This window comes from Ceratotherium simum, chromosome 17 (genome assembly GCF_057802395.1).
Source record: "Ceratotherium simum simum isolate JZ-2026a chromosome 17, ASM5780239v1, whole genome shotgun sequence".
NCBI lineage: Eukaryota > Metazoa > Chordata > Mammalia > Perissodactyla > Rhinocerotidae > Ceratotherium > Ceratotherium simum.
Genome location: NC_141916.1, coordinates 50197067 through 50216674, shown reverse-complemented (window position 1 = coordinate 50216674; position 19608 = coordinate 50197067). Strand labels below are relative to the sequence as shown.

General features: G+C 34.8%; 1 protein-coding gene across 1 annotated transcript in view; it reads right to left on the bottom strand.

Moving 5' to 3' along the window:
* Window positions 1-292: 292 nt before the first annotated feature.
* The window catches only part of LOC101408108 (killer cell lectin-like receptor 2), a 76618-nt gene continuing 57302 nt past the window's right edge, over window positions 293-19608 (bottom strand). The window contains exons 6-10 of the mRNA XM_087441917.1: window positions 17716-17798; window positions 8992-9091; window positions 8289-8440; window positions 3016-3122; window positions 293-425 (exon numbers count right to left, since the gene is read on the bottom strand). Coding sequence (XP_087298043.1) covers window positions 293-425; window positions 3016-3122; window positions 8289-8440; window positions 8992-9091; window positions 17716-17798 — 575 coding nt within the window. The remainder of the gene's footprint in view (window positions 426-3015; window positions 3123-8288; window positions 8441-8991; window positions 9092-17715; window positions 17799-19608) is intronic.

Below are 19608 nucleotides of genomic sequence, written 5' to 3'. Positions count from 1 at the left end.
ATTCAAATAAATGTAATTAAATGACTAAGAAAAATATAGTATCTTTCACTCAATCAAAATGATTTATTTTCATGTTCTCTGATTTATTAGTTCTTGAGATTTCAAAAAATATTCTTATTTTTTGGATTTATTTAATTTTACTAGGTATAAAACTTCTCGTTTTATCATTGCTTTACCCTTGCTCAGGTATGTATAATTCTTCATAAATAATGCACACTTGACTAATTTGAGTGAATATCGTATTTTTCCTAACCATTATTAAAGAATGAAAATGTTAAGACTTCGATTATAGTCATTTTTTAATATCAAGACAGATAAAATTCTTTTCACAAATGAAAGGAAACTCTCGAGTACAAACAGCAGTAGCAATACTTGCTGACTCGATGTGTCCACATTTTGCGTTACGTGTAGTCTGTTGAAAATTCCTGCATCAGAGAATACATTTATTTTAAACGTAATTCCTTAGGCAAAATTTCATTATCACAAATTTAAAATATGTGTGTGTAATTATTTCAATGGACTTAAAAATCTTGTGAGAGATATATAGCTGTAAAATTATAAAGTATAATTATATCTAAAACTAACAGAAATATTGCCAATGGACAATAGAGCAAGGGAAGGAGTAAAAGAAAGGGAAGCATTGGATGGGATGTATACATAAATTAGACACCTACATTTGAAAAATTCTTTTGTGACTTCCAAAACTTCTTGGAATTGACTAAATATGACAAATTTATTATGTGACATATGGTAACTAGATATAAAAATATTCCCAGTTTCCTATGACTCAGACTAAGGCACATAGAACACATGTTTCCTATGCTAGCCTTACTTTGAGTATAGAAGGTGCTTATTTGCATTTAGAACAAGAGTGTACTTTTTTTCCACTGAGCCTAATTTCTTCCACACCAAACAAAGCATTAAAATTTTGTGAAATTGAGCAATGAGAATAGAGAATAATGATTTTAAATTATAGGGCTAGGCTACAACATACAGAAGAAAATGTTAAGTTAAATTTTCCTCCAAATGTTCATGAATCTAACTGATAGTCAGTGATAATTTCAAGTAACAAAATTATCAGTGGGAAGGAACCAATCTTTTAAATTCTGCTGCTTATTTCAATAGCCCTCTTTTTTAAGGTATCCCATTATCCTACATGCTCTTTCATGGTTTTTCTCTTAGCTCTATAATGACTTTTCTCAGTAATGTTTTCTGGTTATCCTCATCTCCCCATTATCTTAAACATTTGGGTGTCCAAGGGCTCATGCCTTAGATTTCCTGATGATCACTTCCAGCCTCATAGTATTAACACTGTCTTTACACTGATATGTGCTAAATGTGCATCCGCAGCACAGATCTCTCGTTTGAACTTCATAACCATGTAGCAAAATGCTCATCTGATATCTTCATAGAGATCTAAATGTTTAATAGATTTATGAAATATATCTACAACTGATCTTCAGAAATTCCCCGTAAGAGTTAATGGCAACATCATTTTTACAATTTCTGGAACAAAAACTTTGGAACCATCCTTGGCTTCTCTGTCTCTCACACATCTTTGAAATGTGTTTAGAATCTGGTCATTTTTCACCAGCAGCAATGCTGCCAATCTTCACCAAGCCACCATCACTTCTCACCTGGATGACTTTAGCTCTGCTCCCTGCATCCCAGTTTATACTGCCTCCCCTCCACACACACACACAATCTAATCACATCAGAGTACCCAGAGGGAATCTTCAGAACAGGAACTGCTTTTTGTCACTCCTCTGCTCAAAACCCTCCAATAGCTTCTCATTACACTTAACAAAAAAAAAAAAAAAAAAAAATCTTACAATGACCTCTGATGTCCTACATGCTTTCACTCTTATTACCTTTCTGACCTGCTTCTCTCCCCGTTGTCGCTGTGCTCCAGTATCACAGGCCCTCTTGCTTTTTCCTCAAGTATACTAAATCCAATCCCACCTCAAGCTCTTCAAACCAGCTATTTTTCCTGCTAGGATCCTATCCCATCTGATTAGCCCACATAGCTTGCTCAGTCAAGTCCTTGTACAAACATCACTATCTCAGGGAGGCTGTCTCCGAACACCCTATTTAAAACAGTGAAATCTCTTCCTCTTACCTCCATACACAAAAAAGTACTTTGTGACATAACAAGAACTAAGGGACTGTATATGACTCTATAACATTTCTGATCTGTTATGCTATATAATTGACTTGGCATATGTTGTTTTTTGTCATTCATCCCCTACCACCACTACCATCCCTTTATTAGATTTAAGACCCATAAGAGGAGGATATTTTGGCATGTTTATTCATTGCTATGGCTTCAGTTACGAGAAGAGTGCATGGCACATAGCGGGCACTCAATCAACAGCAAGTTAATTAGTCCATTGCTAATAGCTCATTTTCCCCCCCATGTTACTGAAGTTTAATTACAACAGGAATTTTTTCTTCGTTTTCTAAACTACCTTCCTGACATCCACCAACAAATCTATGCTAACTTACTAATGACAGAGAACTATCAGGAATCTTGTGGACTTGTGAAAAATAATGGCAAGAATGATATTGATTGCCACATTAGATATTCAAGATTACTAAATGATTTATTTGGAAATGGATCTTTCTTTAGTTCTTAAATGACACCAAGTAAACAGCTACCCATTTCACTTAGAGGGAGGGCTGGGGTTAGATACAACTTTTCTGTAATAGTTATATTTTTACCCTTTCTTCCAAGTGTATCTGTCAAAACAACTAGTATCATATAATATACAAGAGACAGATACAAAAGCAAAATGTAATTTTACTGTATTTGGAAGGACTCTCCATTAAAGAACAAGGAAAGAAATACTGGTCTTTAGGGCCTGAGATTTGCATTTGGTTGTCTATCTGAGACGTGAGGTCAAATGGAATTAAAGATGGTCCCTAATCCCTGAGAATCTTTTGTTCTTGGCCTATATTTTATGAATCAGTTACTGAGAAAAAACAGAGGGGGAAGACTATGAAATGAAAACTTACAGGTTCTGAGATGGTGTTGAGTCATCCTGCCACATCCAGGGATGATTAGCTCCTTTTTTATGTAATCCAACCCAATATTTATATTTTACCTTTGATTGAATGAAGAGCTGTGGGAAAATCAGAACTAGTGTATTATTCATAATGTCAATGATAACACTTTACCCATAGAGGACTCGCATAAAATACTGGGTGCATTTGTCTTCAAACGCCCTTATGATAAATGGAGCAGGAACTAATTTCTCTATTGTGTAGAGAAGAATTGGAAGTGGAAAGCCCTCAGTGAATGAATCACCCAAGTCTTGTGAATGAATGAAAAATATTAAGAAAGGGACATAATGGAATTAAAAAAAAAATCTCCACGTATAATAGAATAGATAGGTAAATGTGACTGCACTAAACTTAGAATGTGTCTTCATCAGAAGGCATCTCAAAGAGTGTGAAAAATAAGCTTCAAATCTGAAAATATCTGCAGTACTTTAGTTTAAAGAACAAATAAAATATTTTTTAAATCAATAAGAAAACAAAATTACTCAATAGGAAAAAATGGACAAATATCAAAAATAGATATTTCATAGGAAAATAAACACATGGTCAATAAATTTGGAAAGGTGCCAAGAGATCAGGGAAATGCAAATAAAGGCTACAAGGATATACTTTATAACTATACAATTGGCATAAATTAAGAATGACAACACCAAATTTGAGGGATGGTAGAGGTCAAAGAAGTATCTTTAAAACTGTTTCAAAAATAATGTTAAAAATAATTTAGAATTATCATATAAAATTGAACTTTTATATATCCTATTATCCAAGGATTCTACTCTTAGAGTGATTTATGATGAAAAGAATAGAGGACATATGGAAAAATATTGCACAGAGATTTGTCTAAGAATGTTTAATGAAGGATTATTCATACCGACAAAAATTGGAAACAACACAAATTCCTGTAGAGAATGAGTAAGTCTATTTACTTGGTGGAATATTACACAGCATTGAAAAAGAAGAAACTACAGCTACAAGTTTTAAAATAGATTGTCATTTATTTGCTGTATAAACTGAAGCAAATAAACTTCCTTGAGCATTTTCCTTATCTATAAAATGGGGACCATAATATCTGTTTTGAAGATCTTGTGAACTGAAATAATGCATGCAAAGTGTCTGAAACATCTTTAACATAAAATCAGTGCTAATTATTTTTAATTACTATTCCAATTGGTATATTTTATTTACTTCAAATATTGTTATGAATGCAAATGTGAAGCAATAAGCTAATTTTCTTTCCTAAAAGCAATGTATTTATTTTCTCTCTCTTTCTCTCACACACACTCAATATTTTTCAGTAAAATTAAATCGTATCAAAGGAAAATTGTAATAGTTTCTCTTTTACTGGCTAGGAAAAATATAAGGGTATTATATGTTTACTCTTATACATATATACATATGTACATACATACTGTATACATATACATAATGTATACGTATTATATGTATACATTACTGTATATATACGTATACATTATGTATATGTATACAGTAATGTATGTATGTATATGTATACATATAATAAGGGTAATGTATACATATAATAAGGGTAAGGGTCCAGTGTATACAGTAATGTTGGAGAGTACAAATTCAACATACAAAATTCAGTTGTGTTTCTATACACTAACAATGAAACAGCAGAAAGAGAAAGCAAGAATACAATCTCATTTACAATCACAATGAAAAGAATAAAATATCTAGGAATAAATTTAACCAAGGAGGTGAAAGATCTGTACACTGAAAACTATAAAACATTGTTGAAAGAAATCAAAGAAGACAGAAAGAAATGAAAGATATTCTGTGCTCATGGATTGGAAGAGTTAACATAGTTAAAATTTCCATACTTCCTAAAGGAATCTACAGATTCATTGCAATCCCTATCAAAGTCTCAACAACATTTTTCATGGAAATAGAACAAAGAATCGTAAAATTTACATGGAACAACATAAGACCCTGAATAGCCAAAACAATCCTGAGAAAAAAAACAAAGCTGGAGGTATCACGCTCCCAGAATTCAAGATATACTACAAAGCTATAGTAATCATAATAGCGTGGTACTGACAGAAAAACAGACTCAGAGATAATTGGAACAGAATTGAGAGCCTAAAAGTAAACCCACATATCTGTGGACAGCTAATTTTCAACAAAGGAGCCAAGAACATACAATGGAGAAGGGAAAGTCTCTTTAATAAATGGTGTTGGGAAAACTGGACTGCCACATGTAAAAGAATGAAAGTAGACCATTATCTTACACCACACACAAAATTAACACAAAAAAGGATTAAAGACTTGAATGTAAGACCTGAAACCATGAAACGCCTAGAAGAAAACATGGCAGTACACTCTCTGACATTGGTCTTGGAAACATATTATCAAGTACCATGGCTGACCAGGAAAGGGAAACAATAGAAAAAATAAACAAATGGGACCACATCGAACTAAAAATCTTTTGCATAGCAAAGGAAACCACTGACAAAACAAAAAGGCAACCTACCACTTGGGAGAAGACATTTGCAAATCATATAACTGATAAGGATTTCATATCCAAAATATATGAAGAACACATACAACTCAACAACAAAAAAGCAAGCAGATTGATCAAAAACTGGGCAGAGCATGTGGACAGACATTTTTCCAAAGAAGACATATAGATGGCCAACAAGCACAAGAAAACATGTTCAACATCGTTAATTATTAGGGAAATGCAAATCAAACCTCAATGAGATATCACTTCACGCATCAGAATGGCTATTATTAAAAAGACAAGGAATAACAAATGTTGGAGAGGATGTGGAGAAAAGAGAACCCTCATACACTGCAGGTGAGAAGGCAAAAACGTGCAGCCACTATGAAAAACAGTATGGAGATTTCTCAAAAAAATTAAAAAGCGAACTACCATATGATCCAGCTATTCTACATTTGACTATTTATCCAAAGAACACAAAAACAGTGATTCAAAAAGATATACACACTCTTGTGTTCATTGCAGCATCATTCACAATAGCCAAAACTTGGAAACAACCTAAGTCCCCATCAACGGATGAAGGAATAAAGATGTGGTGTATATATAATGGAATGCTACTCAGTCATAAAAAAAGATGTACGATGATGGATGGCAATTAAATTTTTGGTGGTGAACATCATGTACTCTATACAGAAGTGAAAATAAAATGATGTACACCTGAAATTTATATAATGTTATAAACCAATGTCATCTCAATAAAAAAATAAATTGTAATATCTATATATACGTTACCATTTCTAGGTCTCTGAAGAAGTACTAAAATTAAATGTCCATTAATTCTTTGATTCACATTTTTTTGCTAGGTGTTAGTGGTATACATAAATGTATAAAAGTCAAAATCTGTTTTCAAATATCAGTAGATTTAAGTCACTTCTTTAATTACTCTCTCAGACTTTGTAAAGCAAAAGACTGAAAATCTAAACCAGTAGTGTGAAAGTAATACTGTTCAACAAAGTCTGTCCCAGTGTTTGTATAGTGTATCAGTATTCCAGTTTTAGATAGACAGCAAAATTGTCACGAAATGAGGTAAGAGAGTATGAAGCCTAGCTTTTGCTCTAATCAACAGCAAAAATTTCAAGAAATTTCAAAGGAGCTAGAATAGTTCACGGAAATACAAGGATGACAGATATAAGCATTTTCACTGAAACTCTGAAAGTTCAGAAACATCAATAGCAGGAATAAAAATAAAGAAAACGGAATTGGAAATTACAAATAAAATATGGATTATAAATAATGTTAATTGCCTGAGAGTAGAAAAAACTGATATCATTTAGGAATTGATTGATAACAACTGAGGTTTAAACTGATCAAGGTACTTGTAAGCTACATCTGGATTTTTGGATTTCTTTGACTTCATATTCTATTACCTAGTTCATTTTTTATAGTAAAGAGTGATTCATTCACACTATTATTTTATATTGTTTTTTGTGTATGTGTTTGAGGAAAATCAGCACTGAGCTAACATCCGATGCCAATCCTCCTCTTTTTTGCTGAGGAAGATTGGCCCTGGGCTCACACCTGTGCCCATCTTCCTCTACTTTACATTGGACACCGCCTCAGCGTGGCTCGACAGGCTGTGCATCGGTTTGCGCCTGGGATCTGAACCTGCGAACCCTGGGCCGCCCAAGTGGAGCGCACACACTTAACAGCTGCACCACTGGGCTGGTCCATATACTATTATTTTAATAATAAGAATTTTATAAATAAGAAAACATAGGGTTTTTAACTCATTCTTCAAAAGACACTAATAGAGGGCCGGCCCCGTGGCTTGGTGGTTAAGTGAGCGCGCTCCAGTGCTGGCGACCCGGGTTCGGATCCCGGGCTCGCACCGACGTGCTGCTTCTCCGGCCATGCTGAGACCGCGTCCCACATACAGCAACTAGAAGGATGTGCAGCTATGACACACAACTATCTACTGGGGCTTTGGGGGAAAAAATAAATAAATAAAATCTTTAAAAAAAAAAAAAAAAAAAAAAAGACACTAATAGAAATAACATTGCTAGCACTAAATACTGTAAATGGAATTCAGTGCCTAAATTGAATCAATAGAAGGAAATCTACAAAATCTGTTAGGTTGGCTTTATAGTCCCAAATCTTATAAGCAATGGCAACTGTGATCTAGATTTCCTCTCCTAGAAAAGAGAAGCTTCCTCTGTCATTCCGGATTATGAGTAAAACAAAAAATCATCTTTGAAGAATCATTCCAGTTATATTCATTCGCTTTAGTTTTCATTCTATATATTTAATGCCATGAAAGTGAGAGTCTCATCTTCCCTTAGAACTGTGATCCCTCCCAAATATTGATGATAGAAGAATAGAACTTAGTACAATGAGAATTTGTCTCTTTTAGACTACTCACATCATTGAAGGCAGTTTTTCTTTTGCCCTCTACCAGCCCCAAGAGGCTCAATACTGAACAGTCTGATGTATACTAAAATGTGAAGATGCAACACATATAATAAAAAGACTGAAAATTATTCCACGGCACCCACAGCAAAGCTATTTCTCTTGGTTTAAGACAACAGTTCTTCCAGGTCTCTGTTACACCTCTGTCCCGTCCTCTGCAGGTAAATCAGCACCAGTATGTACAAGTGCTTCAAACTAAATTGGTCAAATAATATTGGAGGAAATCCTAAGCAGTTATCCTAACTCCAGACATATGATCATCTCATAAAGCACTTATGCAGGTTTAATAAAGTGAAGATACCTGCTCCTCTTTGTCATCAATCTTAATGAGTCTAGAATTCAGCTCTTGGCATGATGTCTTACTCTCACTCCAAGTTCTCTCTTCTTTTGAAAAATAATAACAGTTTTTTCCACAGCAGGACCGTTTTCCTTGACATTTGTTATAGTCTTTACCTTGAAAACAAAAACCACCATCATCCACAACCCCAAAACCATTTATAGACCTGTAATTTCTATGTATTTCATTGCTTACTTCAGACTGAATGACCAGAATAGGTGATGTCCCAGTATCCCAAGGTAAGAATACTGTTGAGCCAGAGACTGCCTCTGACAGACCCAACGACACTGTTATGATTGCACTGAGAAATCTTGACTTCTCAAGTACAAATAAACTGCAGCAATATGAAGCAGTTTTCCATGCAAGAAGAAATTCATCAAAGTGAATATTAATTCTAAGAGATCTATATTGGGGAAAATTCATGCCCAAGCATAAAATACTCAAATAATCAAATTAATATGACAATGTAATAGAGGCTTCTTACTTTGTGAATGTCAAGTGTTCAATTAGCTATAATAAAATGAATTTGATAAGAAAAGGTGAGCAAAATTAAAAGTCCTCACAAAGTTCAATGTAAAGTTTTAAAATACGTAAGGAAATGGACAGAAGGGAGTAGTTTTATGAAAAAACAATCTGTAAACAGTCAACTTAAGTATTTAGTACATACGTGTACTACTTGGTAAAATTGAGTGACTGTCAACTTCTGGTGAGGAAGTATTTTTTTCTTTTGTGTCTTTCATATCTTGTGTTTTACACTGAGAAGAGCTCTGAAAAACTTCAATCCATGTTATAAAATTAAGATCATGAATGGTTTTACTAGATCACTTTATTATGATCATTTACTCAAATTCTAAATTACAAAGTAAATAATGTTGACTAAATGGAAATACAATCAGAGAAAATGTAAGGGTAAAATATTTTGAAGTAGCAGAACACAAAATGCATTTTTATATACAAATATAACTTGCTATGTATTATTTTTTAAGTATGTAAAACAGTAATAATCATTTATAAAACAGAAAATGTAAACTGAAAATAAGAAAAATATTATCTGCTTTTTATGCCATCTACTCTTCTAATAAAGATTTCAAAGTTTGTGACATTTAGTGTTCAGTATTTTATTTAGAATTTTGTATTTGCATTTAGAGCTAAACAAAGGAATCTGGCTCTGTTTAATATAAGTTTATAATGGATTCGTTGAATATACATGGGGAAAGATCTTAGAGGGCTACTTCTAATGTGCAAAAAGAAAGATAAAAGTCTCTGAGAGAAATAGAAATCTCTTCCAAAAACTCTTGAATGAAAAATGTAAAAACATGAAATGTATGGCTCTATAAGTGTATGAACATTAAAAAAATATTCCATCAATGATTTGTTATACAACTAAGAATCTTCTTTCCAAATTCTGCTACTACCCACCATCATTTAGCCAAACTCAATGTCTACTTATAAAAATCAAACACTATCAATTGCACAATCTCTTAATGTCCTCAATGACAGTAAATATAACTATTGCTGCAATTCAGCAATTCTTTCCAATGTTCATATTCTGACCTCAATTAAAAAGACACATCAAGACATCTGGTTCCTAAATACTGCCATTTGTTGTGGTTAATCAATTCTCTTCTCCTTTTCTTTTTGTCTATCTAAAGCCTCATAGCAGAGAAGTATTTTTGGCAGGACCTCCAACAATCTTGCATCATAATCTTTATGCACATCTAAAAATAGCCAACTCTGAAACACTCTATCACTTGCCGTCTCACCTCCCTCACACGAGCTTCTGAAAGTCAGATGACAAAAAGTCACAATACCGTACAGATACAGATTAATGCTGATCAACATTTATGATTTTCATCACCATTTCGCCACTCAGTACTATACAGTATACTTATTGAGTCACATCCTTTTCTCAATTCGACATCAATTTCAAGTATTTATTTATTTATTTTTATTTTTTTTACTTTTCACAATATATTTGATTTTACTGAATATATTTAAAATATGATGGCTTCAACGTGTAATTCATACGAGAATCATTACTGAAATATTTTACATTTCTTGCGGCACCAGGTCTCTGAATCCCAGAGTGCACTAGACACTCACAGCTCATCCCAGTGCCCGCTGGCAGCATCCAGGTGTACAGCTCTGTGCCACACGGCCGGTGGCTGACCAGGAGCCCACATAGTATTTAATCTTTTCCTAAATTATCTGGTGCACTTCCTCGACTCTCCCTCTCAGAAGATGGCCTCATCTGCTACTTCATATAGAAACAGTCACCATCAGGGCCGGCCCCGTGGCTTAGGGGTTAAGTGCACGTGCTCTGTTACATGATGCCCGGGTTCGGACCCTGGCGCGCACCGACGGACTGCTTCTCCAGCCATGCTGAGGCCACGTCCCACATACAGCAACTAGAAGGATGTGCAACTATGACACAACTATCTGCTGGGGTACAAGGGTACAACTATCTACTGGGGCTTTGGGGGAAAAAAAAAAAAGGAGGAGGATTGTCAATAGATGTTAGCAGAGCCGGTCTTCCTCAGCAAAAACAGGAGGATTGGCGTGGATGTTAGCTCAGAGCTGATCTCCCTCAGAAAAAAAAAAAAAAATGAGTTTCCTGAACAAAGAAAAGCTGAAGAAGTCCTTCACAACTTGACCCTCCTTATAAGCAATGTTAAAGGGAGTTCTTCAAGAGGAGATAAATGATGCAAATATATGAAACTCACTGGAAATGTAAATATTTAGTCAAAGTCACATTCTCTCATATTGTAACTGTAGTGCATTTAATTCAGTTACAACCCAGTTTAAAAGGTAAAAACCAAATGCAATAACAATAACCATGATTACAATGATTCATTAAAGAATAAACAATATAGACATATGTAAATGGTAACATGTACAACCTAAGCTGTGAGGTGGGAAGTAAAAGTGTGAAGTTTATGTATGCTACTAAAGTTAAGTTTTTATTAGTTTAAAATAGGTTGTTATAAATACCAGATATCTTACCTAGGCCTCATGGTAAACAATAAGGAAAAACCTGTAGTGGATACACAAAGGATTATGAGAAATGACTCAAAATATACCACTACAAAAAGTCATAAAATCAAAAAGGAAGACAGCAAGAGAGGAAGCAGAAAACATAGGATCCATAAAACAGTCAGAGTACAATTAACAAACTGTCAGTAGTACTTCTTTAACTAACAATTGTTACTTTAAATGTAAATATTTTAAATTCTCTAATCAAAAGACATAGAACAGCTGAATGAATAAAAAAAAAACATAATCCAACAATATGCTGCCTAGAAGAGACTTACTTTAATTTAGGGACACCCAGAGACTAAGAATAAAGAGAAGGAAAAAGATATTTCCAGCAAACGGTAATTAAAAGAAAGAAGAGGTAGCAATATTTATATCACACCAAAGAAATTTTAAGTAAAAATGTTCAAAAGAGGAATAAGTCATTATATGATGATATATGGGTCAATTCATCTAAAGATATAACAATTGTAAATATTTATACCCTAACATCAAACTTTCTAAATATATAAAACAAATATTAACCAAAATAAATGGAGAAATGAAGAGAAATACAATAGCATTTGGGGATTTTAATATCCCCCTCTCAACAAAGGACAGATATCCTGACAGAAAATAAATAAGGCAACAGACGATTTGAACAACAATAAAGATCAGAAGAACTTAACAAACATATACAGACTATTCCATCCAACAGTAGCAGAATGCTTATTCTTCTCAAGTGCACATGGAACATTTTCTAGGATAGATAATATGTTAGGTCACTAAACAAGTATCAAAAAGGTTTATAGATAAATAATAACAAGTATTTTTGCAACCACAATTAAATGTAACTAGACATCAATAAGAGGATGAAAGCTGAAATATTCACAAATACATGGAAATTAAACAACACACTGCTGAACAACCAATGGATCAAAGAAGAAATCAAAAGGGAAACAAAAAAATATAATAAATCAAACAAAAATGGAAACACCCCATACCAAAACTTAGGTGATGCAGCAAACAGAGTTGTAACAGGGAATGTTTATTGTGATGAATGCATATGTAAAGAAAACGAAAGATCTTAAGTAAACGACATAATTTTACACATCTAGGAACTATAAAAATCATAATAACCAAGCCCAAAGTTAATTGAATGAAGGAAATAAAGATTAAAGCAGAAATAAGTGAAATAGAGAAAAAGAAAACAATAGAAAAATTAACAAAACTATGATTTGGTTCTTTGAAAAGATAAACAAAATGGGCAAAACTTTAGCTAGGCTAAACAAGAAAAGGGAAAGAGGACCCAAATAAATAAAATTATAAATTAAAGCAGAGACATTGTAATGGATACCACAGAAATATAAAGGACATAGGAGACTACTATGAACAAGTATGAACAGGTTCTATGGACAAGTATGACAATCTAGAAGAAATGTATATATTCCTGGAAACATGCAACCTACCAAGACTGAATCATGAAGAAATAGAAAATCTGAACAGACCAATAATAAATAAGGAGATTGAATCGGTAATCAAAAACCTCCCAACAAAGAAAAGCCAAGGAACAGATGGTTTCACTAGTGAATTCTACCAAACATTTAAAGAATTAATGCCAGGCTTTCTCAAACTCGTCCAAAAATTGAGGAGAAGTAAACACTCCAAAACTCATTTTATGAGGCCAGTATTTCCCTGATACTAAAGACAGTTAAGGACACTACAAGAAAAGAAAACTATGGGTCAATACCCCTAATGAATATAGATGCAAAATTCTCAACAAAATATTAGCAACCTGATATCAATAGTATCTTATAATGATCATATATCATGATCAAGTGAGATTCACTCCTAGGATGCAAGGATGGTCAACATACAGAAATCCATACATGTGATACAACACCTTAATAGAATGAAAGATAAAAATCCCATGATCATCACAATAGATGCAGAAAAAACATTTGATATATGACAAACCCATAGCTTACATCACACTCAACGTTAAAAGGTTGAAAGCTTTTCCTCTAAGACAGGAATAAGACAAGGGTGCCTACTTTTACCACTCTTATTCAGCATAGTACTAGAAGGTCTAGCCAGAGAAATCAAGCAAGAAAAAAAAAATAAAAGGCATCCACATTGAAAAAGGAGGAGTAAAATTGTCTCTATTTTGCAGATGACATGATCGTATATATCTAAAGTCCAAAAACTCCACCAAAAAGCTCTTAGAATAAACAAGTTAGGTAAGGCTGCAGGATACAAAAATCAATGTACAAAAATAAGTTGAATTCCTATACACTAACAATAAATTTTCTGAACAAGAAATAAAGTAAACAATCTCATTTTCAAAGGATGAAATGAAGATATTTAGGAATAAATTTAAGCAAGGAGGTGAAAGATCTCTGCACTGAAAACTATAAGGTATTGATGAAGAAACTGAAGACACAAATAAATGGAAAGATATCCTGTGTTTATAGATGGATAGAATTAATATTGTTAAAATATCCACACTACCCAAAGGCAGATTTATATTCAATGCTATCCCTATAAACTTCCCAATGGTATTTTTTACAGAAATAGGAAAGCAATTCAAACATTAGCAGGGAACCACAAAAGACCCTAAGTGAACAAAACAATCCTGAGAAAGAACAAAGCTGAAGATATCACATTTCCTGATTTCAAACTATATCACACACAAGCTATAGTAATCAAAATAGTATGGTACTGGTGTAAAAACAGACAAAGAACAATGGAATAGAATCAAGAGACTAGAAATAAACCCATGCATATACAATCAACTAATATTTCACAAGTAACCAAGACTACTCAATGGAGAAAAAACGGTTTCTTCAATAAATGGTACTGGAAAAACTGGATATTCACATGCAAAAGAATGAAAGTAGACACCTATTTTACATTATTTACAAAATTTAAATTGAAATGGATTAAAGACTTAAACATAAGACCTAAAGCATGAAACTCCTAGAAGAAAACTTAAGGACAAAGCTCCTTGACATTGGTCTTGGTGATGATTTTATGGATATGACACCAAAAGCACAAGCAACAACAACAAAAAATCAACAAATGAGACTACATCAAACTAAAAATTTTCTGTATGGCAAAAGAAACCAATAACAAAATGAAAAGACAGCTTACAAAATGGGAAAAAATATTTGCAAACCATACAGTTGATAAGGGATTCAAAATACATAAGGAATTATAACTCATTAGCAAAAAAAAAACTCATATAACTCAATCAAAAAACTATTGGCAAGGGACCTAAATAGACATTTTTCCAAGCAAGATATGCAAATAGTCCAGAGAAACGTGAAATGGTTTTCAATATCACTATTTATCAGGGAAATGCAAATTAAAACCACAATGAGATATCATCTCTCACCTGTTAGAATGGCCATTATCAAAAAGACAAAGATAACAAGTGCTGGTAAGGATGTGTGGAAAAGTGAACCCTTGTATACTGTTGGTGGGAATGTTAATTGGTACAGTCAGCATGGAAAACACTATGGAGGTTCCTCAAAAACTTAAAAGTAGAACTACCATATGATCACAGCTCACTTCTGGGTATATATCCAAAGGAAACAAAATCACTATGTTGAAGAGATATCTGCATGTTCATTGCAGCATTATTTACAGTAGCCAAGATATGGAAGCAACCTAATTGTCCATCAACAGATGAATAAGTAAAGAAAATGTCATAGATATATACAATAGAACATTATTCAGCCATAAAAATAAAGAAGGAAATCCTCCCATAGAGAGAACAGAGTGCTGGTTGCATAGTCAGGGATGGGAGATGGAGTAAATCGGTGAAGGTGTTCAAAGGGCACAAACTTTCAGTTATGATGAATAAGTTCTGGGGATGTAATGCACAGCATAGCTACTATAGTTAACAATCCTGCATTGCATATTTGAAAGGTGCTAAGAGAGTAGATTTTAAAATCTCTCATGGTCAAAAAAAAAGGAGAGTGACACCAGCATCATGGCAGAGTGAGTTGTTCCCTCTGCCTCTCCCTCCTGTTACAACCAGTGGGATATCGGTTGACCAACAAAGGACTCCCTGCACAGCACACCAGGATGACTCAGAGATCCGTGCATCTATACATCTGATGTCTGATCTATAGATCAGATCTGATCTATACACGGATGTATACATCCGTGCATGTATACATCTATACATCTATACATTGGTGCCCGGATCTCCAGGAGGCAGTGGTAGTAGGGAAACAGCCCCCTCCCCCCCCTAACAGTGGCATCAATCCAAAACATGGGTTCTCTCGGCAGTGGCTCAAGCCAGCAGCCATAGGCTGCAGGAGCAGCAATGGCACTCACAGCTTAGCCCTTGGCCCACCCCCTTCAGTGGCAGGTGGCAACCTCAACCTGAGGCTTCTGGAAGCACAGTGGTGCCAATGACCCTGCCTCTACCCCAGCAGCAGCCCTGGTCTTGCCAGCAGTGGGGACAGCATTCAAATTGCAGATATCCCGTGAAGGGGTCGGGGGGCCCTGATCTGAGGTTTCAAAAAAGCACACCAGGGTACATGGCTGTTACCAGAGACTACAGGAACAGCAGCGGTACTTTTGACTTAGCCCCTACCCCCACCACAACAGTGGCAGGTGGTGGCCACGTTCTGAGCAGCTCAGGCAGCAGTGCTGTCAGCACCTCCCAATAACTTGGGAGTAGCAGCTCACGTAGTGCATGGGGCAACAGCATTCAAGCTCATGAAGAGCCCGTGGAGAGCCAGTGGGGGAACACGAGACCCAGGCAACCCCAGAAGCAGCAGAAGTGCTCACAGCCTGGTGATCCCAGTGGCAACACCTGAGACTACAGTGATATCATAAGCAGCAAGCCACCAGCAACCTGAGAGTCACATGCAGCAAAAGGAGGTCAGTGACAACATCCCTGACAGAGGCATTGGATGGTAAAAAGTGCAGGCTCTCAAATACAACCAGAAGCAGCTCAGAATCAAGGTAACCAAAGCCTTACCGAAGTAAGTAAGGTGTTTACCACCGCAAATGCGCTGAGAGAGGATCAACTTATTAAGCAAGATAAAGAACCACAGTAATACAGTAGAATAGAAAGAAAATGCCAAGTCTCCAGAAGCAAAACTTGAAGTCACAAAACATTGCAATCTAAGTGACAGAGAATTCTGAATAGGTGCTGTGAAGAAACTCAGTGAGTTACATCAAAACTCTGAAAGACAGTTCAGTGAACACAGAAATAAAATTAATGATCAGAAGGAGAGATGCACCTCTTCATTAAAGAGATTGAAATTCTAAAAAAAAAAAAAAACCTGGAAATTCTGAAGAAGAACACAAGTAATGAGATGAAAAATAAAGTGGAAAGCATTGGAAATAGAGAAGACCACATGGAAGAGAGACTTAGCAAGCTGGAAGATAGAAATCTAGAAATGATTCAGATGGAAGAGAGAGAACTAAGATTTTTTTAAAATGAAGAAATTCTACAAGAAATATTCAACTCTATTAGGAAAAGCAACATAAGGATAATAAGTATACTAGAAGGAGAAGAGAGGGAGAAAGTAGCAGACAGCTTATTCAAAGAAATAATAGCTGAGACTTTCCAAACCCGGGGAAGGAACAAGATATACAAGGACATGAAGCTAGAACTCCTAATTCTCTCAATGCAAAAGAACTTTTCCACAACATATAATATTAAAACTGTCAAAAGTCAATGACAAAGAACATTAAGGGTGCCCAGAGAGAGGAAAATAACTTACAAAGGAACCCCTATTGGGCTATCAGCAGATTTTTCAGCAGAAACGCTACAGCCTGGGAGAGAGTGGAAAGACATATTCAAAATATTGAAAGACAAAATTATTAGCTAAGAATATTCTATCAGGCAGTGTTATCCTTTAGGTTTGAAGAAAAAACAACGCTCTCCCAGACAAACGAAAACTGAGGGAGTTCAGCCAATAGAACCTCCTTAGAAGGAATGTTGAGAGGAGCCCTCCTACCTAAAACAAAAGACTAAGATTTACAAAGCATTGAGCAAGATGAGAAATAGAGAGAATCAGAAAACTCCAACTCTGTATCAGAATAGGTTAGTAAATAATTAATTATAACATAAAGGTTAAGGAGAAAGAAAGCATCAAAAATAACAATAACCACTTGGATTTGGTAACTAACTCACAATACAAAAAAAGATAATTGGTGACAACAGAAACCTGGAAAGGAAAGAGGAAAAAGACGGAACCTGCATAGGCTAATGGAGATGAGATGCTATCAGCAGAAAAAGGACTATCTCATCTACAAGATCTTTTATACAAACTTCATGGTAACCACAAAACAAAAAAATCAGAGCAAAGTCACAAATCATAAATAAAGAGGAAACTGAGAAACATATCACATAAAACCACCAAACTGAAATGGCAGACAGAGATACAAGGAGAAAGAAACAATGGAAATATACAACAATCAGAACACCAAAGATAAAAGGACAGCATTAAATCCTTATATATCAATAATCTAAATGTAAATGGATTGAATTCACCAATAAAAAGACATAGAGGGGCCAGATGGATTAAAAAATGAGACCCAACAATATGCTGCCTCCAGGAGACCCATCTCAGTTTTAAAGACAAACATAGGCTCAGAATAAAGGGATGGAAAATGGTACTCCAAGCAAATATCAACCAAAAGAAAGTGGGTGTAGCCTTACTTATATCAGACAAAACAGACTTCAAGACAAAAGAGATAATAAGAGACAAAGATGGGAATTATATAATAATAAAATGGACAGTCCACCAAGAAGACATAACACTTATTAACATATATGCACCTGAAATAGAATTACCAAAGTATACAAAGCAACTATTAACAGACCTAAAGGGAGAAGTTGACAGCAACACAATAATAGGAGGGGACTTTAACACCCTACTTTCATCAAGGATAGATCTTCTAGACAGAAAGTCAACAAGGAAACAGTGGCCTTAAATGAAACAGTAGACCAGAAGGACTTAAGAGATATATATAGAACAATCCATCCAAAAGCAACAGAATACACATTCTTCTCAAGTGCACATGGAACATTCTCAATAATAGACCATATGTTGGGAAACAAAACAAGCCTCAATAAATTTTAGAAGATTGAAAACACATCAAGCGTCTTTTCTGACCAAATGATATGAAACTAGAAATCACCTATAAGAAGAAAACTGGAAAAGTCACAAATACGTGGTGACTAAATAACATGCTACTGAACAACCATTGGATCAATGAAGAATTCACGACATACCAAAACTTATGGAATGCAGCAAAATCCGTTCTAAAAGGGAAGTTTCTTGCAATACAGGCCCACCGCAAAAAAACAAGAAAAATCTCAAATAAACAATGTGACACTATACTTTAAAGAACTAGAAAAAGTAGAATAAACAAAGCTGAAAGTCATGAGAATGAAGGAAACACTAAAAATCAGAGCAGAAATAAATGAAATAGAGACAAAAAAGATAATAGAAAGGATTAATGAAACTAAGAGTTGGTTCTTTGAAAAGATTAACAAATTTGACATATCCTTAGCTGGACTCACCAAGCAAAAAAGAGAGAAAGTTCAAATAAATAAAAACAGAAATGAAAGAGGAGAAATTACAATGGACACCACAGACATACAAAGGATAATAAGGGAATATTATGAAAAGGTATACACCAGCAAATTGGATAAATTAGAAGAAATTAATAAATTCTTAAAATCATACAACCTCCTAAAACTGAATCAATAAGAAATAGAGAATCTGAATAAACTAATCACAACTAAAGAGACTGAAACAGTAATCAAAAAACCTCCCAGGGTCTGGCCTGGTGTCGCAGCAGTTAAGTGCACACGCTCTGCTTCAGAAGCCCAGGGTTTGCGGGTTCAAATCCCGGGTGCGCACTGACACACCACTTGTCAAGCCACGCTGTGGCAGCTTTCCATATAAAGTGGAGGAAGATGGGAATGGATGTTAGCCCAGGGCGAATCTTCTTCAGAAAAAAAAAGAGGAGGATTGTCATCGGATGTTAGCTCAAGGCTGGTCTTCCTAACACACACAAAAAAATAAAACTAAATAAAAAAAATTAAAAATCTTCCCAAAAAACGAAAGTCCAGGAGCAGATGGCTTCTCTGGAGAATTCCACCAAATATTCAAAGAAGATTTAATACTTATCCTTCTCAAACTCTTCCTAAGAATTGAAGAGGAGGAGATGCTTCCCACCTCATTTTATGAGGCCATCATTACCTTGATACCAAAACCAGACAAGGACAACA